Here is a 24,589-nt window from a genome sequence, read left to right on the forward strand (position 1 = left end):
ACCATTCACGCCTCAAAACACAGCACTGAAATCCTGCCCTTGCCCCAAAGGAGGTAGTCAGCCATCCAGCCTCCTCACCCCGGCCCAGTAGGTTACTTACCTTTTTGATCCTGCCACTCCGCGTGCCAGCAAAGACCACAGTGTGTCCCCGGTAGTCGTAGGCAGCCACCGAGGTCATGCCATCCTCCTTATCCACAAAGAGCGCTGTCCCCTCGATGGTCACTGTCCCACCCAGCGGCTGGTTAAAATCCTGGCCACAGAAATAGTCGTCAATCTGCAGAGGCTGTCAGAGAAGAAGGGAATGAGAGAGATGGGCCATTTGTCAATACATTGACACCACTTAAACTGCTGTGTGCAAAGGGGGACTGAGCTGCTGACTTAGAGCAATAATGAAGTGAGGAGATGATACGAGCCCCTCTTAGCTATCACTCCTGCCCCAGATCCTTAGCTAATTCCTGCCCCAGATCCAGGGCAGCCAAGGAGAGCAGGGACACCCCATCACTTAGTGGCATGATGAGGGGTTAGGGCAGTGACCAGGGACTTGCCTCAGATTGCTTAGAGGCTGATAACAAGGCATGGGGGTTGCAAGGAGCTCTGCTTCCCCTCCCTCTCCCAGGGATTGCTCCTGGGTGGGGCAGGAAGCTGTGGTCTCAGAAGCAGTTGGGGGCTCACACACAGCAGCCTGGTACCAGACATACCCATATGCCATTAACTCTAGCTATGCCCAGGCATGGATTCACAGATTAGCCCTGGGGAGCCAGGAAACCAGAGAGGTGGGAAACTCAGAGTCTGCAGAGAAGCCTAGGTGCTGGGTGGACTCTGCTCTCTGAGAGGGACCCCAAGGCACAAGGGGGTGGACAGAGAGCAGAAAAGGCCTCCCAGACAGGAGGGGATAGCATCAGACTCCAGACACAGTCCTGCTGCTCAGGACTCTCACCACAGGGCACCAATGATCGAACACAACAGTTCCCAGTGGAGCCTGTTCATATGAATCCTGGCAAGGACCCCTCCCCACCCCACCTCACCCCTTCCCTCCACCACTGAGGTGCCTGGCTCCATGGAAAAGCAATTAGGGCTGGACAAAGGAGATAAGATGAAAGACTGGCTGTAGCCCTGGTCCACCCCACACCTACAGGCTGCCAATAACACTCCCAGCTGTTTCAGCTCCTGGCTTCCCACATGCAGCTCCATCGATACCCCTCTTTCCTGATCTATAGTACTCCAGCCCTAGCTCCCTACCACCACCACCAGACACCCCTTTGCCAGTGCCCCTCCATCCTGACCTGCATCACCCCCTCCGATTCCAGCCTCTGCAAGAAACAGCTCTCCTGGCAAATTGCCGATCTGGCTTCTGCAGAGAACAGTCATTGCCCTTACTCAGTATCTCAAACTCCCCTCAGCGCTGTTCTCCCAACCAGAGGATTCACTGACGCTGGCAGTTCTCAGTCTGAGGCCAGACAGGAGGCTGGAAGTAGTTTTACAAAGGAGTCATGAGTCTGCCTGCTCCCATTCCCCAGCCAGAGCAGATCTGCTCAGCCTCTCACCACAGGCTTGTACACAAAGGCAAGGTATGCTGCTATCTCCTTCAAGTGCCATATGAGCTGACAAAGGATACTTGGGCAAGTCTGAAGGGCAGTGGCTGAGTGGGGGATGAATGTGGAGTGCCCAGAGAACCTCCTTTGATCAGTGAGTACTGGCATTTCCTCCTACCCTCCAAAGGGTTAATGCGGCCAAATCCCCAGAGAGGCTGTACCAAGCACAGATCGCTGTGTGAAAGCTCCTCTCCCACACACTCCTTACAGAAGGTGATCAAGAGCAGCCCAATGCCACATGCTGTAGCTGAGACTCAATAGCTCAGGTCCCTCAGGAGAGGCAGTAGATTAACATGTGGGGAGTGGTCAGGGTGGGAGGTGGAGACACTGATACTGAGGAAGAGTGTCTCTGAACCAGAAAGTCTGGTCCTGAAACAACCTCTCCCTGCTCCCTAATAACCTTCCTAATCCAAGGTCCCAGAAGAGAGTGAGGCAGAGGGGCTCCCAGCCCCAGTCACGTCTGGAGCAGCACTTAAAAACCCACCACTGAGCCCAAGCTTCTAGCCAGAGAAACACTGTTGGGGGAGGGATGGGAGAGGAAAGACTGCGAATCCCATCAGCATTCAAGCCAGGTTGGCTGCCCACCTCCCACTGAGCTGGGCTCCAAGGGCGGGGTGGGCAAGCAGTGATTAGCGTCCATAGCTTGGCTGGCTCCCTGCCTTTCTCTGCAGTGAGCTCCAAAGCCAGGAGAGTGCATATTAATTCAGCGCGAGGGTCTGGGCAGCTGACCCACCCCAGCAAGGGCCCCGCTCCAGCAGAGCTAGGGGGAGTGTGCGTGCAGACCTGGCCTGCCACTACAACACTGCATAAAGGCCAAAACTGGCCTTCACGGGATTGGCTTTTTAAGACAAAGACTGAGCCTGGGAGGTAAGATGAGCCCAAGCAACAGCAACTCCCAGATCTGATTACACTCCCCACAGGGTCTCCTGACTCAGTCTGGCTACGAGGCTCCCTTCCATATAACCCCCTCACTGCTGGTTTCAACAAGACCTCTGGGTACAGCTCTGCCGCCATCCCTAAGCCCCTTCCCAAACAGATTTGGTGTCATGAGGGGTTACAATGCCACCAGGAGCTTTGCCTGCAGTCGGCAAGGGCACAACAGACCTTTTCCAGGGGAGGCCAGGCCGCCGTGAGTGCCCAAGTGTAGGAGCTTTTCCTTTCTGGCTTTTATCGTGGTCCTGGGGAGCAGCTGCGCAATTTCATTTGGATCTGTACAGAGGCCTGTGGGGGGGGAGGTCTGGCACTCTGTATCTCCCCACCTGCTCACTTTCCCATTCCCCACCCCCACCTCACTCTCAGAAAGGAAATCTTGCATCTCAACGAACTGGAACGAGGGGAACGTGTTTGTAATCTACACACACACTCACTCACACACTCCTAGGCTGTGCTCTGTCCCTGTACATTCCCCCTGCAGCTTCCAACAGACACCCCATTCTTCACTTCCTGTCCTAAGCTGCTGGGCATTTCAGCAGGGGGTGAAGATGATCCCTGTGCAGAATTCACATAGTGCTTTGGGCTGGCAAGGTATTAGGGGAATGAATAAGGGCTATTTTCAGTGGCTGTATTTAGGGGGTCTATTGCTCCTGGGTGCAGAGAAAGTCAAGAGTAGCCCCATGTCACATCAGTGGCCGTGAACAGCTTACCATGGAGCATGCTTTGCCTGCAGTTCCCGATGACATACGTCAGGTGGGGCTGAATGACACAGTGAAAGAGAAAGAGAGGTACTGAATGGGGGAAGGGGGCGGGCGGAGCGTTAAGCAAGTTTCTGATCTGCCTAGAATCATGTGTTTGAGTGGCTAAGGAGCTATTTTTCTCATTGCAAACCAGCATCTATCAGAGACAGTGCCCCCGCCCATCCACAGCAGAGGGGAGCAGACAGAACTGCCCCCATGGCCAATGTAATAGTCCAATCTATGGTGCCCCAGCAAAAAGTCTCCTCACACTGCTGGCATGGGGACAGCTGGCTGTCCTTGCCCTTGGGCCCATCCAGTTCACAATACTGGCTCTCTAATCTCTCACCATCTCGGGGAGCAAGTATCATAGAATATCCGGGTTGGAAGGGACCTCAGGAGGTCATCTAATCCAATCCCCTGCTCAAAGCAGGACCAATCCCCAATATTTGCCCCAGATCCCTAAATGGCCCCCTCAAGGATTGAACTCACAACCCTGGGTTTAGCAGGCCAATGCTCAAACCACTGAGCTATCCCTCCCCCTCCCCAAGTATCTGTGCAAAGAAGCTCCCTCCTCCTGCTCCACAACCCCAGTTCCAGAATGATAACTTGGCAGAGAGGCTATACAAGATACTCTTGCAACAATACAACACCATTGAGCTTCCCAGTGAGCCTAGAAAACCAGAGCCATTCCCCATGCAAGTATAATAGCCTCATTGGCTCCACTGGAACTGTTCCTGCAAACAAACCCTGCAGGGTTTGGCACCAACCCATGGCCACAAACCACACCAGACCCCTTTAGCCAGGGACACAATTGCTGTATCAAGGTGACCGGGTCATCCTCCAAAACCCCTGCCAGACACTCCCTATATTTGGGTTCAACTTCTGCCTGGGGTACCAAAGGGTATGTAGCATTCCCTCTCCCCCATCCCACTCCTAGATTGCTCCGATTTAAAACAGAGCCTGCCAGGACCACTGGAGTGGGCAGAGAAAAGCCCAGGCTAGCACAACACCACAGCACCAGCAATAGGATATCAAGTGGAAAGGTCCACTCTGGAACACAAGAGAAACTGCCTGATGCCATGCCCTGACCTTCCCACAGTGACACCACCATTCGCACACTCCCAAGCCAAGGATCTGCCAAGACAAACAGGTTCACTTTACATACCAAAGGCTCCAGGAAACACACTGCTTAATACTGCTGCTCCTACCCCTTCCACTCAGGACTTTGGGGAAGTCTCTGCATTTCTATAATGCCCCGTCCCTTTCCCAATTCCCACCGATCCCGCAAACGGCTGAGCCCAGGTGATGAGACCACATTAACAAGGGAAAAACTGGCTCATATGACTGAGGGTGGGGAGAGATGAGATTAAACATTTCCTTTCCAGGTCACCAACCCAGGACGGTAGTGACCCAAAGTGATTCCTATCTGCTGTCTGCCCAGCGGCATGAGCTTGATCGGTCTCAGCCCACTTTACGGGAACAGCCACCTCACATAAGGCACCACCACTGCTGGCACCACCTGGTCCCCTTGCTGGCAGTCACAGCAGAGAGGCCAAGGACTGAGTGGGCAACAGAGGCTAAACCCCCCTCTCTACCTCCAGGGCTGAGAGCAGGCAGCACAGTTGAGAAGCTGCTGCCCATGCTGTCCCCGCAGGCAGCAAGTACCAAGCTCACGGGCTTACAGCCCAGCACTACACTCCCTTCAGGGACACAGGAGTTAACACAGCCAATTGGAGGAATGTCTGCCTGGTGCCTTCAGCAGCCGAAGCCGAACTTGCCCACAATGCATGTGACCAGCCAGGCAATGCTCCCACGTGGGAGGAAGGGAACAGAATCCTGTAAACCCCACGCCCCCCCGGGTTGCTGAGCCCCAGCAGGTTTGGCAGCTGCAGCTGGACTGCGGATCCCCTGCCAGCATCAGCTAGAGGCGTTGTTGGTTAAACACTCTCCTGCGTTTGCAGATTCAGGAGAAGCCTTTTCAAAAGGGAGCTCGAACAGCAGCCAAGAGCCATTGCAGCTCAGCCAGTGCCCAGCATTGGCAGACACAAATGTAGGGCAATTTTCCCCAAGCGCTCCTTTCACCAAGCGCTGTAGCTGCTGCCCAGGGAGATGGGAGAGCAGCAGAGCCAGGCAGTTCCTGCACTGAGGGACTGAAGGGCTCCATTCCTGGTGGCCTCCAAAGGGGGGAAGGCACAGGAGTCACTATCAGTGCCCGTGGAGGGAAGAATTGATGCACAGCCAAGAGGATGGAGCCTGGTTGGGTCAGACACACACACACATACACACACACTCCGTTTGGAGAGAACTGAACTGCAACCTGTGACCCTGCTCCAAAACTGATGAGAGGCAAAAGAAATTATCTGCCAGTTAATCTGGAGAACCTCAGTCCCACAGCAATGCCACGGCCTGCCCTCTTGATCTGCACCACTCCTTGCCACCTCAGTCCAGGAAACAGGACCTTTCATCTTCAGCTCCGATCCAGCCCTAGGTCAGTGGTGATGCAGAGTAATCACCCTCGGACAGCTGGCCTGCAAGCCCAAAAATGCTGCTCTCAATCCAATTCCTATTGACTCTGATATCTGCCCCAGAAAAGCCGTTCTCCTCACAGCTGGCCTGGGCCCCTCGATGACAGCCTGTGGCCCAGGCTCAGAACAGAAAGACCCAAGGAGCCCGAATTCCCTTCTCTCCGTCCTGGGCAGGCCTGAAACACAACAGCACAGGGGAGCGTATGGAGGAAGTGTGTCTGCCTCTCCCATGCAGTGGCTGCCAATCCAGCACCTTCCCCCAGACTCCACCAACGTTGTGAACAAACAAAAAGAAAAGGCAGTACACTCAGAAGAGGCAGCAGATGAGCCAGGGAAAGGAATGGGCCTCAGCCCCCGATGGCTGGACTCTGCCTGCGCCATTTCTGCCATACCTGCCTCTGCTGGGGTCATTTTATCCTTCTCCCTAGGATGCCCCTTTCCCAGATCCTGGACCTCTGAGACAAAACCGCCTGGCTCTGCTGCAGCTCTGTGTCAGTCTCTCACTTCCACAGCACTGAAAGGAGAGGGGAAGGACACAGGAGGTTTCTGCACTCAACATGCAATGTCTGTGCCGCGTCCCCTCCAGCCTCCGATGCAGGCCCAGACATGTGGTGCTAAGAGAGGATGACAGGGATGGGGGGAATGTGGGGGGAGACCGCAGGGAACAGGGGTCAGGAACTGGGAAATTCCCTGAACCATGAAATCTGCTTCTATCTTCACCTCAGTGGGAGGAGATGTGTTGTCATGACAACCCCTGGTCCAACAGCCTCTGACCATGGGTTCCAGGCTCTGGGAGATGTGGAGAAAGGGAGGGGGAATGGGGACTGAAGAGAAACGACTGAAGCCTTTCAGCCAGGCACGGGTGAGCTCAGTTACCCACAAGGTCCAACGTGGGCATAGGTGCTGAAATTAGGCATGCGGCTGCACCCCCGGCTTGAAGTGGTTTCCATTATATAAAGGGTTTACAGCACCCCCACTATACAAATTGTTCCAGCACCTTGTGCCTGGGTGGGGCAATGGCTGAGCAGAGCATTGCACGCCTGATGCCTTCACTCCGTAACCCCAGCGAACGGCCTGGCTGGACTTCCCTCCCCAGCACCAAATCCCAGGGAGCCTCCAGATGTGCAGCACTCACGCCAAGCCCAGAACAGGCAGCAGCCAGCCCAGGCATGGAGCACATGAAGTCAACGCTGCCAGCAGAGGCGCTTTCTGAATGACACACATTGAGGATCGTGGGGCATTTGGGCCTCGGAAGGATTCTGTTTGGAAAGGCTCCATCTGCAGCTCGGAGCTTAGAGGGGAGGTTTTGGCAAAGGATGGGCTCAGAACCTGTTCCAGTCTCTGGGGGGTTTTAAATCCCTACAGCATGGTGTAACATATGGGGAAAGCGGGGAGGGGGTGGGGCAGATAGCAAGAACCACTCAAAAAACAGCTCCTCCAGGACTGTCACCCTCAGCTAGAGTGCAGCACCCACGCAGCATGGGACAAGGGGAGTGCATTCGCAAGAGACTCCCCAAAGGTCAGTGTGCAGTCTGGTACCAGCTCACTAACACCCCCACGGAGGGGACATTGAACAGCCATCCACTGATGGCTACGCACTAAGCCCACTGTTTAAAAGGGCCATTCATTTTCACTTCGTTTGACTTGCTGTCCTTGGGGCCAGGCCTCTCCCTGCTTTTTCCTCAAGATGCCTGCAGCATGCAATTCCAACATGACTATGGGACAGGATCTCTAGCCCATGGGAGGAGCCCTCACGGGCGACCCAGGAGGCCAGGAGCTCACACCACTGCTGCAGTTCACAGCTAGCACCACAGCCGTGGGGAGTGCAGAGAGGTGGGAACAGTCCAGTGGATGCAAAGCTGTTCACAGCTGCAGCTCCGTTTGCTTGCTCAGCAGCTCTCACTTCCTCTAGCTGGGGTGCCGGGGTTTAGGACGCAGTCACAAGTTGACTCCTTTCCATGCCTGACTTTTTATCTCCCCTTCCCCAGGCAAGAAATTCCTCTCGAAAAGCCACACATCTTGAGCACAGGCCTCACTGGCTCCCAAAGAGGGCTGTGTCAGTGGCCCCTGGAGGCAGACTGCTTTACCCACTACTTAAGGCCTCATCCCACTGGGGATGGGGGATCAGCAGCATGGTGAGGAGTTAACAATCCTCAACTCAGTATACTGAAAGGGGGGTGGAGGGGCTCAAAAGCCCCCTGCAATCTGAACGCACATGGACCTTGCCTACCAATAGAATGGGGTGTAGACCTTGCTGGTCTCCTCCTTTCCATTCTCACACAGCAATCATCAGGAAGGCAGCAGCAAGAAAACACATCATTCCTGCGATAAACCAAGTTGATCTTAGGGACCCACATCCTTCTCCCGCACCCCCAGAAGAACCTCGCCTCCATCAGGGCTGGGACCACTGAACATTCATGGATTGTCTCTCTGGCGGCTGAGACAGAAGCCCCAGAACCCAGGGGCAAGAGCCCCACAGCTCAGCCTCACCAAGGAACATGCCACTGAGGAAGCAGTGAATCACTGAGGCCTAATGAACAATCCATAATGTGGAGAAAGAGGGGAGCAATTTAGTAGCAGAGGCTTCAGCCCCAGCAGAGCATCTGGGGATCCTTGGCTATTCTGCTCTTAGGGGAAGCTGTGAAGAACTCAGCAATTGAGGACAGGATGGGGGGGGCCCCCCACACACAAGGGAGACATATTTACTTTTATACGATTCTGTATGTTAGTGACAATGGGAGGCTCCCACTGCTCAGCCCCCAAGGACGCACCCCTAGACAGCACCCTTGAAGCCACCCGATCCCAAAAGCACAGATGGCCAGAACAGTCTGTCCCAAGAGGAAGAAAGAGATATCTGGTCATTGCTCCTAAGAGAAGCACAGATTGGTCCCTAGGTGCATTCAGCCCCCTTATGGCAGCAGCTTCCAAGACTCAGGGAAGCCCACCCTGACTCAGGCTCTGACGTCCCCTCCTGCAGCCCGGAATCACATGTCACTTCTTCCCCGTGAGACATCCTGCTCTCCCCATGCATCTTCTCCCAGAAAGAGCACACTGGGCCCCTTCCCTTCCCTCTGCCTCATGGTGTGCATAGCAGACAGCAGTGAAGGGGTGAACGGAAAGCCTGAGTCCCGGGCAGACTGGAGCGGAACGAATGAAGGTATTTAAGTCCTGGCAGCACCTCATAGCCAATGCAATCTCCATGTCACACTGCTCTCTGCACTCTAATTTGAAGCTTCCCCAACCTCATCTGCTGCTGAATATGAAAGAGGATAAATGTTTATGGTGTTTACTCCTGTCTGCTTTGTCTCAACAAACTCTGGGAAATGACAAATACAGCTGCACCGCTGCATTCCGGGCTGCAAGGAGCGCGTGTCTGCCCGCCACGGCAACACCGACATCACCTCAATAAATAATTACACCGACAATTAGCTCACTAACAGCAAACTCCCTTGCTAGGGACGTGCAGGCAGACACCATGGCAAGGCCAGGCAAGGCTGGGTCAAATTGGATGGGGGAAGCAATTTGAAGGGTATGGTGCCAGCTGCCATAGCAGATCCAGACACTGGTCCATCAAGTCTGGCCTCTGCCAATGGCTACTGCCAGGTGCTTCAGATAAAGTCAGGGGAATATATATATGGCCAGTTCCATCATGCTGCATGGAGCAAGTAAATTCTCTTCCTGACCACTGTGCTGACCAGCCCTCAAGCATGAGGATCAATTATCCTCACACACACACACACAGCTTGACCCCGTATAGCTACTAAAGCACATACCCAACACTCAGGTTAACAAGAGACTTCACACCAGCATGGCTCGCAAAGGGTGACACAATCTGCTTTCCAGCAGGCTCCATCCTAATCAGCTGGGGTGAATGCAGGCCCCACTGATTCAATGGGAGACCATAACCCACACCATAACCAGAGAGGCATCACTTCTGAGGGACTGGCACTATTCACAGGATCCAATCTCCAGGAGCATGATAATCCCGTACTTTCCAGCAACACAACCCCCACCCTCCAAAAAGACCCAGGCAGTACAAGGGGGGAGGGAGGGGGAAGGGGGGCTGGCAAATTTCAGTGTCACCCTGATTCTCCCAGGAAGCCACCCTGCAGTAAGGAGAGCACGGGATACAGAGACCTGGCCTCAGACACACACAAAGGAGATGCTGAGCCAAGGCAGGAAGTAGCCATCTCCCCGACGCTCCGAATCATTGCCTCCCTTCAGGCCCACTTACCAGAGCAATGAGGGAGCAGACAGGAGAGGCAAGATTCATGCCATTTAGTGTTATTAATTGGCCAGTAATTTGCCAGTTAACACTTATAAACGTTCTCCCTTGGCTGCCATTGATTTCCTGGTTTCCTGACGTCTGCTGGGGGACCTTTAAGCCCCCGGGGTCGTGATAGCGAAACCGAAGCTAAAAGCCAATAGTGGAGAACTAGTGTGAGGCGAGGCATTGTTACACAGTGTGAGGGCATCAGCCCATTGCCTCAGGAGGCCAGGATTCAGCTCGGGGTGGTGTGACAGAGGAGAGAAGTTTGTTGGTACTCAGTCTAGAACCACATATCCCTCTCACCTCAACCTCATAGGGCATACACTGATGTGAGTATTAGGCAAAGGGGAGCTGGGACTGAAACCAGACAGGATCTCTCTGAAACTCACATCCCATGCACAAAATCCACGGGCAACCTAATCCCCCCAGAAGAATCAGAGAGAAGCTGGAGGAAATTTTTCTTGGGGCAGTGGGGACTGGGTAGCTCAGGACAGCGGGACTCCAGTTCTTTCACATCTAAGTCCCCTGTTTGAGTTTAGCCCCGGGGTTTAGTAATGAATGGAAATTGCAAGCACCTGATCTCTGCTATTTGACCCCTGTGAAATATGATTTTATTTATCTCAGCCCAGCATCAGTAGCACAAACGTCTACATCACAACACACCCTCGTCAGAACCAGCAACAACTGCCCCTCATAGGCAGGTTCTGGAGAGAGGCCAGGACTCAAACAGGCCATGGAATCTGAACTCCTGACCTAGACAGGGTCCCTCCGCCTCAGGCATGAGGCGCTTCAGCAGAGAAAGCAACAGGTGGAGAAAGCCCAGGGGCAGCTCGCCATGCCCCACCTGCTCTGTGCAGAGAAAAAGACTTTCGGTCAGGCAGCAACATTAACCCCTTCTTTGGCAGCCCATGGAGGGATGTTCTGGTTATTGAAGTACTGGGCTGAAAAGAAGGAGATCAGAGTTCAATTCCTAGGTCTGCTGCAAGCTTCCGGTGTGAACCTGAACAATCCACTGAGGCCCTGATTCAGCAACACACTCAGACCTGGGGCTCAGTGCTCTGCTGACTTGGGGCTTTTCCCTCTCTGGGAAGTGGAGACATCTTGGAGAGGTGTTGTGAAGGTACCTTGGTCAGTGAGGCCATCAAATTCCACCAACAAGTGGATGGTAGAAGGGTCTAGATAACCAGAACCGAATATACCCACGGCCGTTTTCCCTGCAGAGCGGTGAAGTAGAACGTCCAGACGTGCGGGTCTAAGGGAGCCCGTGCTTTCTCATCCAGCACTGAAGGGGTTAATAGGCACTCTAACTGAGCTTTCACTAGAGCCAGTTCAGCAGAGTCATGCAGGCAATCGCTGCCATTATTGGACTGTTTTTAAACTCAGCCCACAGAGTCTGAACTGAACCACCCCATCCCTGTCGCAGGTGCTGGCCCTCCCCAGGTCCTACAGAGGCCATGGGAGGAGGGAAGCAATAGGGGGGCCTTAGATGGCTATGCTGAGACCCTCGCAGCCTGCTCAATGCAGTCTGCCGCTCCAGGTCTGCCTCTTTCAGAAGATGAATTCCTGGTCCCAGCAGGGGAACAAAAGAAACATACAGGATGGAATTAGTTTCCCCAGCCAAGTTTGTTCCGCTCTTCAGCGCTGGGGAGGAACCACTAACATCTTCTGAGCACTCAGCCAAGTCTGGCGGCCTCTCCGCCTGGCTCCAGCGTGGGCTCCGCCCTGGCCCACAGCACTTGGGGATTAGATAGTCAAAAGTTCATGCTGCTGCCACAGCAGCTGCAAGCAAAACACAAGGATGCTGCTGCAGCACTGGGGAGGCCGTGGCCATGTGCCCTGGGAACTCAGCTGGGGGAAGAAACATGTCAGCTTATCCAAAAGCCACATCCCCCTACAGATCCTTTCACCCTTGTCCCCTGAACCCTGCTGTACGAGATGTCATCGGCCTCTCCTGAATGGGGCTTGGTGGGAGCACGATGAATAGAATCCTTACAAAGCTGCTGGAGGGGCTCGAAGGAAGGGGGTGAGGTTCATCATGAGACAGCCCTTCCCCCACCCTCCCCCTCCACTGTCAGGAGATTAATCTTGATTGACAAGGCCTTCCCATGCAGAGAAATCCCCCCTGCCCGCCACAGCCATAGAGCCGGGCTCTTCTGCGTTCCAGATAAGACTTTAAACCAGAAATCCTGACCAGGAGTGGCTCTTTTCACACCCATCAGACATTAACCTCAGAGCCCCAGGTTCCAACCCGGGCAACTACATTCAGCCTCCTTAGAAAGCAACCCCTATAGCACCAGTTGCAGACACTATCCTTTGCTTCCTGTGTGGAGTGTTGCTGTGCAGCCCTTAATCGCCTCCCACGGCCGCCCCAGAGCAGGCAGCATTTCAGTGGTGCACGAAAAGATTCGCACCTATTGGTTTTGCACACTCTGGAGGATGTGGTTTGGGTATAGCTAGCAGAGAGTGAGGTGCTAAGGGCTCAGTTCGAGATCTAGCAACCCCTTCCTCTGCTTGGCCTTTAAAAGCAAACCACGGGAGGGAATTTCTCCAGGCCCAAGAGTCGGCCTAGTACCGAGCAGCGGGACAATCCTCACAAGCTCTCTAACACAGACAGTGCTGGCACTGGAATGCAGCAGCCACACCTCCATGCTTTACCTGAAACCCTCATGAGCTCACATCATAATCCCAATGCCCGAGCAGCCAGGCTTCCTTCCACCTGCCATGGCGAGCACACACATACACTCCCCAGACTGATTTCCTGCAGGAGTTCAAGCCAATGACCGTGCAGTGTAATAACACTGGGAGAACCAATTCCTGTAGCCGGAGGGACAATTGGCCAATTCCCTCACCACTAAACGGGCACAAGAACTGGTTACACTCTCCCCTGCACTGGGATATAGGAGGGGGCCTCTAACTGAACCCCTAGCCTATTGCCAGCTCAGACAAGTCGTCCAACTGGGATTTCACCAATATCTGGACATCATCAGAGCGCTGCGCTTTCCTGAGAATAAACAGAATCAAACCCTGCCTGCCAATGCTAATGAAAAGATGGTGGGACTGCGAGAGCTGCCTGGGACAGAGTGGAGGGAATGTCTATGTAAGCCACTGGTCAGCGTGTATTGTGTGACCCCTTCTGTGCCAGATCACAGAAGTTGGGAGTCTGTCATAGACAGCAGCTGCAAAACCTGGCTCTAGCTATAGCGACTTATGCTTGTAGCTCTAGCGGCCCTGGGTTCTCTCCGTGTTAGCCAAGGTAGCAGCTGTCACACATTACAAGGCATGTTTCATCTGTTGGAGCCTCAGAAAAGCAGAGGGCACCCAGAAACCATCTAGGTTTCCAGTACCTGGTAACTTATACTCTTTCCACACTTCCCATGAAGGGGGGTGTTTAGCTGAACTGATGCCCCCGTTTGTCCTCCAGTATTGACTATGATAATGGATAGGTGTTTCATCCTGGAAGCTTCCAACACATTCTCCAAACTGATTTATGAGCTGTATGCACAGGGATCATTCAACTACTGCAGAAATGCAGCCACTAGCGGGGGTGGAACGAGAGAACTGTTTAACAGCACACAGCAGCATAACCATTTAGGACAGGACGTGAAGAATACCACATCTAATTGAACCTGCAGTGGGATTTAAGAATGCAGTTCTTACCTAAGCCAGACTTTGGGCAGGACAGCAACGTTCACATCCCTGCTCTTCCATAAAGTGCCATTAAAGAGCCCAAAAATCAAGACCTTGGTGCCACATCTCAGGCACCTGCAGCAACGCAGCACTCTCCTGCACAAGGCTACGACAGCGGCTCAGGGCTGGCTCACAAAGACAAGCACCACTCAATGAGTTACTAGCCACCACTTCCCAAAGCACCCCGAGTTCTCCCTAGAGCTCTCCCATTCAAGCCCTGACTCAGCCCATCTCTGCGCAGCCTGGGAAATGTAGTGTGATCAGAGCACCAGCCAGAGGAGTGGCTGCTTCCAATCTTTGCTGTGTTCTCCTAAAAGTGGGGGAAATTAATCCTGCTCCCAGCCAGGGTTCAAAGGCCACACATAGGGGCAGCCTTGCAGCCAGATCTCAATTCCCCAAGGACCAGGAATTTGCCCTGAGCCAGCAAGCCAAAGCCAAGCTGGATCCTGGCAAGGATGCTAAGGAGCCAGAGAAGCTGGGAAAGAACAGCTGCCCAGAACTGATTCTGTGGCTCCATTTCCAGCCAGACTGGTTTTCTTGTGTGCTTGTTACTTTTGTGAGCAAACGCTGAGTTGTGGCTTGTTTATTCTTTGTTCCTTCCCTCTCGCTTTGTTAGCCCTGTGCCAAGGCAAGAAAAGGAGTGAAAGGAGAGAGGTTGGGAGAAAGAGGCACAAGGGATCCACTAATGACCATCTTCTTAATGTTTCAGAGAGATGTTTCTCAGCACAGGAATTAGTAATCTACAGAGTGGGAACAGCCACAAACCCTGATGCTGCCCTGCCGCCCCCCTACACTGGCACAGGACAGGGCCCTCTAGCAGCGGAGAGAGGGGAGCTTGGCATCCATGTCCCATTTGCCTCTTGCTTGTTCTGCTGCAGCTACAAACGAGGAGACCAAGGGCCGCTGCAGTTTGAATGCTCGTCTGCATGGCATACTTTGCTTAGGCTCCCTAAGGGGCCACTAAGCACCCCAGAGCCCACTAACGCTGCCCAGCAGAGACCAGGGAGTTCCAGGGGTATAGCTCGTCTGGATTCAGAATAATGCTGAAGATCTAGCTCTGCACACAGCCCCCCTACCCAGGCTGAAGTCCTTGATGTTCAGAACATCCTTCTGCACAGCTCATTTCATATATCCAACTGGTCACCCTGTGCCAATCCAGCAGGAGACCTAAGTACAGCATCATCAACCCCTTTGGCTGATGGGCACAACCACCCTCCCCACACCCACACACACCCACCACCAACTCAGGGACAAGGTGACATTCTCTTCCTTACACTCCTCTCTCGTTCAGCACCTTGCTTAGGAAAAGCCCAAAGGGGACAGAAGAGCTGCTCCGAGACACAGCTGGGTCCCCAAGACAGCTGTGCGGGCCAAGGGCAGTGAAGAGAGAGGGAACGGGGGAGCGAGAGATAGCACAAGAGAAGGAGGCAGGCAGCTCCATTCCCAGAGTCAGCAGTCGTGTGACCCAGCAGGCAGCAGTGTAACAATTTCATCATTTTCCACCAGAATTGAATTAGTTTGAAGCCAAAATCAGATTTGTGAGCCCAGTGCTCTTGACAGCAAACCCTTTACTTTGTCAGGCAGCTGTTAGCTGTCTCCCTCCCAGCTCGGGAGAGGACAAAGGAGGGGCTGCCTGGGACAACTTCACAAGGATGCCTATGCACTCCAGGTGGCTGCGGTTAAGGCATGTGCCCCCACAGGACAGCCCCATGGCCCTGGGGTGACTGACCTGCAAGAGGGCACCTGAGAAATGAGAAAAAAAGCCTTCCCTTGTGTTACTCCTTCTGGCCACTAAGCGAAGGGGAGACCCTCACTCAGGCATTGCTCCTGCTGTACTCCCCAGTGCCCCAAGGGCCAACCAGAATGGACGTTCAGCAGGGACGCTGTCCTATGGCTGGCTCCCCCTTGAAGGGGGAATGCAAGCGGCTCAGATGGCCACGCTCCACAGAGTGGGACTTAGGGGGTTGAGGGACTATTTAGAGGCTCCTTCTGAACTCCTTAATCCCCTGACATGCCAGCAATAAGTAGCTCACAGTGGAGCTCCTTGGGAGAAGGGCACCGCCATACCCTAGTCTACTGGCTTTCTGAGCACAGCACAATGGCTTTGAAAAGACAAATCCCATAGAGGCTCCAGCACGAGGGGTGCACAGGGGCTGCTCTAGGAGAACTCAGGGCACAGGCTCTGCTGGCCAGGGCAAACTCCCTTCACACAGCTTTGCAGCCCCCCTGCTATCCACAAGCCCAGCTCTGTCAACCCACCTCAGTGCTGGCTGGCAGGCCCCCCCGCCCAGATATTCCAGGCTGGGTCCCACCACCTCTCTGCCAATGCCCCACTGTCCTAACCTGCAGGTGTCCCTCCTTATTCTGGAGCTGGGTTCCCTTGATCAGGGAAAGCCAACCATGCCAGTTTGTGTTATTTGACCAAATACCCATCCTGGACTAGCTTGAGAACAGTCATTTCATGGTGATCTAGCAAAGTCTAGAAGCCCAGGCCTCAAAAGAGAGGCTATAGCATTAAACTATTGCACCATGCTAGCACTGACAGGTGACTAAATTCAGCCTTGGTGTAAGCAGGTATATAGCCCAATGAAGTTATGCACCAGTTTAGGGCTGGGCCAGATCCTCAGATGGGGTAAACTGGTGCAGCTAAATTGATTTCAATGGAGCTCAGCTGATTTACCCCTGTTGAGGATTTGGCCTACATCCTTTAGCCCAGGCTGTGAGAGGCTGCCCAGGCCATGCCAGTTTAGAGATGCCTGGATATATTACACTCCCATCATCCAGAGTAGCTGAAATAGCCTCCCTGTGACCATTCATATTTTATAATATCATCTGGAAAAGAAGCCGGCAATAGTTCATAAACCAAGCAGGCTCAGCACCCCCTCGCCACAGACTTCATGCAGCAAAACAGGGCAATAAACCGGTAGCCATACGTTAGCAACAGCCTGTGGGAAATGCTTCCCTTGGGACAGGCAAGAGACTTTCCCTAGATTGGGAAACAGCAGCCCAGGGATTACAGCCCTGGCATGCTCCCACTTCCCTGGGGCAATGGTTTGCTACTAACTGCCTTCAACATCAGACGCATTCTCAGTGCCTCACTCACACCTAGGACATGCTGCTGCCCACGCCCCGCCATTCCCCAGCCATGTGCCCTGAATGAAAGTGGTGGAGCCACCCACTTCCAATGCTCTGAGCACCTCCCACGGTCTGGCAGCCCGGTTTTCAGGGGAATGAGACTCCTACGTGTTTTTGTTGCACATGGACCTTCCCTCTTTGTGCTGACCCACTGCATGCTGACCCAAGGACAGAGGCAGGCCAGCGTGCCCAATTGGAGGGGCCAAGCTTCCCTCTGAAAGAAGCTCTGAACCACTCTGAAAGAAGTTCTACCCACCCCCACAACAAATTCCAAGTGGGATCTTGGCAGATCCTTCCAGGAACTGTCCAGGCAAGAACTAGGGAACTGTTACTGCGGGATCCAGACAGGAGCTGACTTGCTCCCACTTTTCACAGATCCTACGAGCACACTCAGGAATGAATGAGCTGCCAAGAGCTAAAAAGAGACAGAGCAGGAAGATTTTCCAGGCCTCCAACAGCCAGGAGAACAGGTCTGACCAGGTAAGGAGCAGCCAGCAGGGAAAGCCTTCCTTCAGGGATAGTCCTATACCATGGTGGGAAAGGATGAAAACAGAGCAGCTTGACAGAGGCTGAATGGGCCATGCATGCTCCAGGTATTTGGAATATCACAGAGAGGAGAGGGCGTCATATGTCAGAGGCAGATCATTTCTCTAGAGTCTGCCAAAGGCAGGGCTGCCCTGCCACAAGGGCCCAGGGTCTGGCTGTTTGACCCAGCTCCTTGCACACAGCCAGCAGCTCGCAGGAATGATCAGTTTCCAGCAGGAGCAGAGCGTGTTTGAATCCAGGCACCCTGGGTCGGTTCCGAAGGTGCTGACCAGAGTGACCAGCTGTTCTAAAGGGGGCCCGAGGGCAGCAATTAAGAGGTCAGACACTCTCACACTCCCTTCCTACCAACTCATGCTATGGGGAATGCAACAGGTGCACTTAGAATGAACAAGGCCAGGGAGCAGGCAGCAAAGAGCCTCTGCACTGAACAGTGAATGAAGCCGTGCGGTCCATGAGGCTGCCAGCCACCCTCTTACTCTGCCTTCAACACCCCGATGCACCCCTGCGTTCTCAGTCGCACACAGCTGCTTTGGAGGTTCTCTCTGACCATCCCAAAAGCCACGGATGCCATTTGCAAGGGGCTGTCATGCTGAGCCACAGCCATTTCCACTCCGAGCGCTGGCATCAACCAGTGGGAAAGGAGCCACCTGCGCCTGGAGAGGGCAGGCTGCGCTCCCTTTAATCCACCGTCACCAGGGTTAGCTCTCTGAAGCATGTTATTAGTCTGATCTGCAGGGAGATTAGCTCCGGGGCGGGGCGGGGGGGCATCAACTCTGGCTATACTGTAAAAGGCAAAGAGCGGAATAGTTATTGTTTGTACCTACCCAGCTCCATCCCTGCCTTCCCAGCCCTCATCACATGCTGCAGTGGAGTTAGCTATTCCATGTACTGTACGCAGCCAGGAATTGCACTGCAGGGTTCCACCTCCCACCATCCCGCTGCTTGTGCCCTGGGGTGTGTGTTACACACTCCACAAAATTGGGGATGGTTCAGCATTGCTAGCAGAGGCCCCAGGCCCTGAATGTTGTACCAGAGCTCACAGTGATGCAATCATCCCAGCAGGAGGCCTGGACTGCCAGAGCCAGCATGAAACAAGGAAAAGAAAGAGGTCCCCATGCATCCTCCTACCTAAGGATCTGGTGTGTACCAAACCACTAACATCAAAGAGCTTCTAGGTGCTTTGGGCACTTTCTGGTGCTGCTTTTGCCCTCCCAGCCCTCTGCCCAGCCTTACACTAGGTAGAATTGGGACAGAGCTGAAGCCCACTGTATCACCATTGGGAGCAGCATTTACTTCACAGGGTTGGATCCACAAATGTTTTGGGATTCTAAATCGGTATGGGGCCATTTTTTTCAGGCCAGCCATCACTGGTGAATACCCATTTAAACCAAAACCCAGTGACCACCCCGCACCAGATCCATGATCTCATGCTCCATACTCAGCATGATATACCACTAGATACCCTGCGTCAGCCTGCGCTCCCACCCCCGCCCCGCGGGCAATAGTTCTCACAACAGACAAGCAGCCCATCTGAGCAGGCAGCAGCCCAGCCAGGTGACTGTGAGGGGAGTGGATCCACAGGGCTGGAAAGCAGCCCACCTCAGCTAAAGCTAAGCAGGCACTTACCGAGTTGATGCAACCCAATTCCTTGTTCAATAGCCAGGGTAGTGACAGCTTTCCCTCCCCTCGGTAGCAAGACTGGATGCGCTCCTTGATTTTGTCTTTGATCTTTTTCAGAGTGAAGAGGCAGAGGACAGACTCCTTGGGTGGCTTGACCCTGTTCTTCTGGCCCTGGGAGAAAATAGTGAAGAGGATGTCTTCCTGCTCCGAGATGCCCAACTGCTTGGCAAGCACCTTGCCGGGCTTGCTGAGGTACGCATCCTGTATCAGACGGTACTCGACGCCGTCCCGCACGCAGCCGATGGGGAACTCCACGTAGGAGTAGAACTTGGGGTCATCCACACAGAGGCGGACGATTTTGGAGGTGAAGAACTGCTCCCCTGTGGAGTCAGGTGAGGTGAGCTGGGTGTCCAACTGCAAGGTCAGGTAGTACACGAACTGCTCACTGCTGAAGCTATAGATGTAGTAAATGTCAAACGTTGGGAACTTGGAGAGCGTGTCTGAGGGGATCTTGAGCTGGGAGGAGACAAACTCGTCCTGGTAGACAAAGCCAAACATCTCTGCGTTCTCCTCGTTAGTCATCAGCTTGCGACTGGAGAGGGTGGGGAAGTACTCGGACTTCCCGTCAATCGGCGTCCCGATGAAGAGCTTGTTTTGTCCGTTAAGCACCTCAATGATGACACCCGACATGGTGCCTGACTCGTTGACGCTAGAGAGGTAATGCTCCTTGCGGTGGTGGGGCTCCCCCAGCTTGAAGAGGTCGTCCAAGCGTAGGAACTGGCAGATGCCCTGGGAGGCGCTGCCACAGGCAATCAGCCGGTTCCCTGAGTAGTCCACCAGCAGCAGCTTGTTGACATTGTTGGTGGTGACCAGCCCGTGGGGGCAGGACTGGACGCTGGGGGGTGGATAGCACTTCTCGTTATCATCCACCGGCCCCGTCACATGGGCACGCAACAGCGTCAGGTTGTTGGAGAGCTTGTAGATCCGGTTGACAGCGCCCACATAGACCTCCCCAGTTTTGTTGTGGACCACCAGGTGTGTCAAGCTCCAGTCTGGGACAGAGAAAGTCCTGAAGGGAGACTTGGGGGTGCCCTCTGCCAGTGGTAGCCAGGCACTCCCCAAAAGCAGCAGGGTCCAGATGTTAACGGACAAGTGGTGCTTGAGCCGAAGGAGCCACATTGCAGCAGTGTCACATCCAACCAGGGCCGTGCACAAAGCCAGCCACAAAATAAATAGAAGCCAACTCAAAATAGAGGGATGTGGCAAAGGGAGGGGGTATTACAGGGCCAAGGTCTCCTCTGCTTCTGCTAGGCTCCACATTCAGGGCATCATGGACACTGGCAGCCTGGTCAGCCCTAGAGGGAAAGACAAGAACAGGGTTAGGCAAGCCCTCCTGCAGCTCACGTTATAACATTAAGCCTTTGGGGCTCATTGCCCACTCCCTTCTCCGCTGCCAGCCACTCTCCACTTCTGGGGCTTTGGTTCTCACAGCCCTCTAGCCCTTCAAGTGCCGTGTACAGGAGATGCAGTGCCCCTTCCGTCCATCTCCTCCAGAACGTTACTCCCCTGATCCAACAACCACACGCAATTGGGGGGGGGGGGGGAGGGCAGCATCACAGAAAGCCACATTCGCCCACATTCCACATCAGCACAGGGAAGGGGCACAGCGACCATAGCTTCCCATCTGAAGGGAGACATGTCAAGAGCTGATTAGCACAACGCTGCCTAAAACCACCTCAGCGAGCCTCTGGGCATTCATGGCCGCTTTGCTTCCCCACCCTGACACTCGCTGGCCCACATCACAACCACCATCTCTCCCACCACGCTGGGGCAGAACACAGCTCCCTACGGAGCCTGTCAATGCTCTGACACTCCCTAGCAGGCATGGGAAGGTTGCTCTGGGATGCTGTCAAGCACTCACTTCCCAGAGCGGATGAGTACTCGGCCTCAGCATCACTAGCCCAGAGAATCAGCCTGGCTCTCTAACAGGACCTGAAGCCACAGGCAAGCCCACAGCAGAGGGGACAGAGTGTAAATGCTCCCATCATTTCAGCTGCCAGAGTGAACATGCAGCATCTCAAGACACACATGGCAGGCAGCACGCTCACAGTTCACTCTTGAATGGCTAACACACACAAGTGCCTCCATGGGGCATCGCCAACACGTGCCCTTCATGCCAGCTGCATGCACAGCCAGTCACAGTGCACAGAAGCACTCATTGGGGCCTAGCACCTCCCACCGTGTTACGAAGCTACACACACCTCGGCCCCTGGCAGCTCCGCCCCAGTTCACTGTGGGTTTTAAAATCTAGTCCTTGTGGCAGTTTGTTCACCGCTCAGGAGCCCTGGGGAAACCACACATGGTTCCTCTGAACAGCCAGCTGCACGCTTCTCATCTAAACTAGCTGCACGGGTGGGGGACAGGACAGCTGGGGGACAGGCACCAGCCAGTAGAGTCCCCTCGAAGCCCCCAGTTCGAATCCAGACTAGTCAATGCTGACAAAGCTGCTACCATGAAGAAGTCCCCCGTGAAACAAGCTGGTGAGTCTGAGCCCTAGGAGACAGGGTGTACTTCACAAAACCCACCCTCCTAACCAACACCAAAACGGCCCCCTTCCTAGTAATCTCAGCAGAAAAGCCAAGGACTAAATGGGCCATGGGCCTACACCCAGAGGGCAAGAGGAAGGCTTGCTGGCAGGGGCAATTCCCAAGGGAGACCTGACAGAGGATTTCCATTGCCCAAGATGGCAATCCAGCAGTCCCTTTCCCATACAGAAAAACAACCCACCCGTGGCCTCGCACCCAGCCCCACGCTGGGGGAGCTGTGCATTTCACACCCACCATGCTGCAAAAGCAGTCCCCTCCTGAACAGAGAGGCTGGAAAATGCCACAATGCAAGCACCTCTGGGCCCTTCTCCCACTGCCTGTGCATGCAGCAAAAGGCAGCCTACAAAGCTTTCCTTGCATTTCACCAGTTACCAAATTGGACTTTAATGTGCTGAATGGCTGGTCATTAAAGAAATGTTACTTTTATAAAGACAGAGAGAGAGAAAGACTTTCACAAATGAAGGGAGAAATAAATGGTACCAAATGTACTGAGGAGAAGACCCTGGCTGGAGTTAGAGCAGGGGGACTGGGAGTAAGGGCTCTGGGGGCCTTCACCACTGACTTGCTACATGGGCTTTGGGAGGCACTTCCCCTCTCTGCGTTCCAGTTTCTCAGTCATCTGTAGACCTGGGGTAACAGAATACCGACCGACTGCACAGGGAGGATTAACACTCAAAGTAGATCCTTCAATGAAAGGAGCTGTAGGTGCAAAGTACGATCAGCCCCTGGGATTTGTTTGCCCCAAACATCCAATATCCCAGGGACGTCCAGCTGCCCAGCCTGGTGTTAAATCTTCTCTTCCTCCAAACCCCCCCCCCCAGATAATAAGTTTGAAAGGCTACAACAGGACAAGAAGAGACATCCCCCATCTGAGATCTCTGGCTCACTCTGCACAGAGATAACCCTGCCATCAGCCCATGGGGACAGGGAGTGGTATAGGCAGGAAACATTGCCCCAGGAAGGAGGATTGTCAGACTGTGCTATGTTCCACCACAACACCACTGACCACACATCCAGCAAGAACAGGGATTCACCTTGCTCTGGACCGTCAGGTCGCAGCCAACAGAGGAGGTGCAGAGACAGAATCTAATGGGACAGCAGTCCAACCTGGCATGGTGAACCCAGCAATTACCAGGACAGAGGCAAAAAACCAGCAGCAGCAAAGACTCCCCTTGCCCCTGGAGTCATTTCACTCTCAGTTGGGGGCACACCTTCCCTCCCAGCTCCCACCAGTCATCCAGGGGCATGATCCTGCCACTTCCCACTCCCTGGCTCCCATCTTCTGGGGAGTCAGGTTTTCTCAGCCACTTGCTAGCAGATCTCCTTCAGACACCAGCCTGGATCTCACACCACTTGGCAGATTCCCATGATGCCTCCTTTGAAGTGCCAAGGGAACCAGAGCAAAGGATTCTGGGGCCCCCGGGGACGGGGTCACTGTACAAAAGGACTAGAGAGTCCCTGATTCAACCTGCACAGCTAACATGCGACAGTGCCCCTTCCCGCTCCAACTACCACCCGCAGGAGAAGCCCACTCCAACCAGCCTAATGATATCAACAGCCTCTCTCCTTGCCCTCCACCCAGCCCTCGGACCTCCTCCAACCCACCTCTCTGTGCACTCAGAGAGGGGTTGCATTGCACTGCCCCTTTGGACAGGGCACACGGCCAGTGTCACTGAGGAGAAACCAAACATACCGGGACTTCAGCTCCAGGTCCCCAGCCAAGCCAATCCTCCATGCTCTGCTCCCTGACAGGCTCTGATGTGGAGCTCCAGAGCCAGCTCCCTCCCTTTCTTCAGGCCGGCTGCTGGGCCATACACTTCCACAACAGCCCCCTCCACTGTATGGTCAGGACCAGGTGCCTGAAAGCACCAGCCAATGGAGCACTGGTGCCCTTGATTTCCCACCAGTTTTGAGGGAAGTTCTGCACAGCGAGGGGGTCACCACGACCTTGACTTCCCTGGTGCCAGCATTAGCCCCACCCCGAGACCTACATCAGCATCCCTTGACAACAATTCAGCATTTGCAAGGCAGAGAGCAGGGCTGGCAGAGCTCCAGGTGAGGGGGTGGGGAGGTTTCAGAGCAGGAACTGCCCACATGTTCCGTCTCTGCAGAGGCCTGTTCAGCCTCTCTTCTCGCCAGCAGAATGGAATCACACTCCCCCCACCTTCCCCCTCACCCCAGAGCAAAAGCACCACCAGGATCACGTAGGGTAACACAGCATCGATGGAACCACACTAGGACCCTTGACAGATCGCCCTTAGCAGCGCGGTCACAGCAGCAGCCCTGCCAGCTCCTTTCTGGCATACCGGGTAATTCAAGCAAGGCCTTGGCTCCTGCTCCGGCTGGTAAGTGCAATTCTAAGCAGCCCACGGAGCTCTCTCCAGCTGAGTGAGTGCCAGGTTCAAGTTGCCCTTGCTGTTTGTTTCCCAGGCAGCATTTGAGGTCCTAGCCCATGCTCCCTCCATCCCCAGGGCTCTGTAAGGTACTAGCCTAGAGGGGTGTTTGTGCAGACTAACATGGCTTCGTAGAAGCAGCAGGGAGGGATCAATGCACGTGTTTAACTGCAAAGCTTCTTGGGTGCTGAGTTAACGGATTCCAAGAGCCACCAGCCCTGACAATAGTACTAATTATAACAATCTGATCACCATAAAGGAACCCAAAGCACTTAGAAAAATGGTAGATTCACAAATCACTTCCCCCACCTCTGAAATGTACCCACTTCTGGGGTGGAGCACAGTAGCCAGGCAACAAGGATAGAGAAACTCTGGCCCAAGCTCCCACAGCTAAAACACCAACTTGCAGGCCACATCTGCACTACATTTGCTATAGCAGCATTGCAACCCCATAGCGTAGAGACAGACTACAGCGGTGGAAGGGGCTTTTCTGTCACGGGAGGAACTCCACCTCCCCAGGCCACAGTAACTAGGTCAGCAGA

At 54.2% G+C, this 24,589-nt stretch overlaps 1 protein-coding gene across 4 annotated transcripts in view; it reads right to left on the reverse strand.

The window, feature by feature from the left end:
• Positions 1 to 24,589, reverse strand: part of PLXNA1 (plexin A1) — a 274,489-nt gene that overhangs the window by 219,538 nt on the left and 30,362 nt on the right. For all 4 annotated transcript variants that reach the window (XM_073351348.1, XM_073351345.1, XM_073351346.1 and 1 more), the window contains 2 exons: positions 19,055 to 20,403; positions 101 to 283 (listed from right to left, as the gene is read on the reverse strand). In XM_073351348.1, the coding sequence (XP_073207449.1) occupies positions 101 to 283; positions 19,055 to 20,227 (1,356 nt within the window). In that variant the 5' untranslated portion in view covers positions 20,228 to 20,403. The remainder of the gene's footprint in view (positions 1 to 100; positions 284 to 19,054; positions 20,404 to 24,589) is intronic.

This window comes from Lepidochelys kempii, chromosome 7 (assembly GCF_965140265.1).
Source record: "Lepidochelys kempii isolate rLepKem1 chromosome 7, rLepKem1.hap2, whole genome shotgun sequence".
NCBI lineage: Eukaryota > Metazoa > Chordata > Testudines > Cheloniidae > Lepidochelys > Lepidochelys kempii.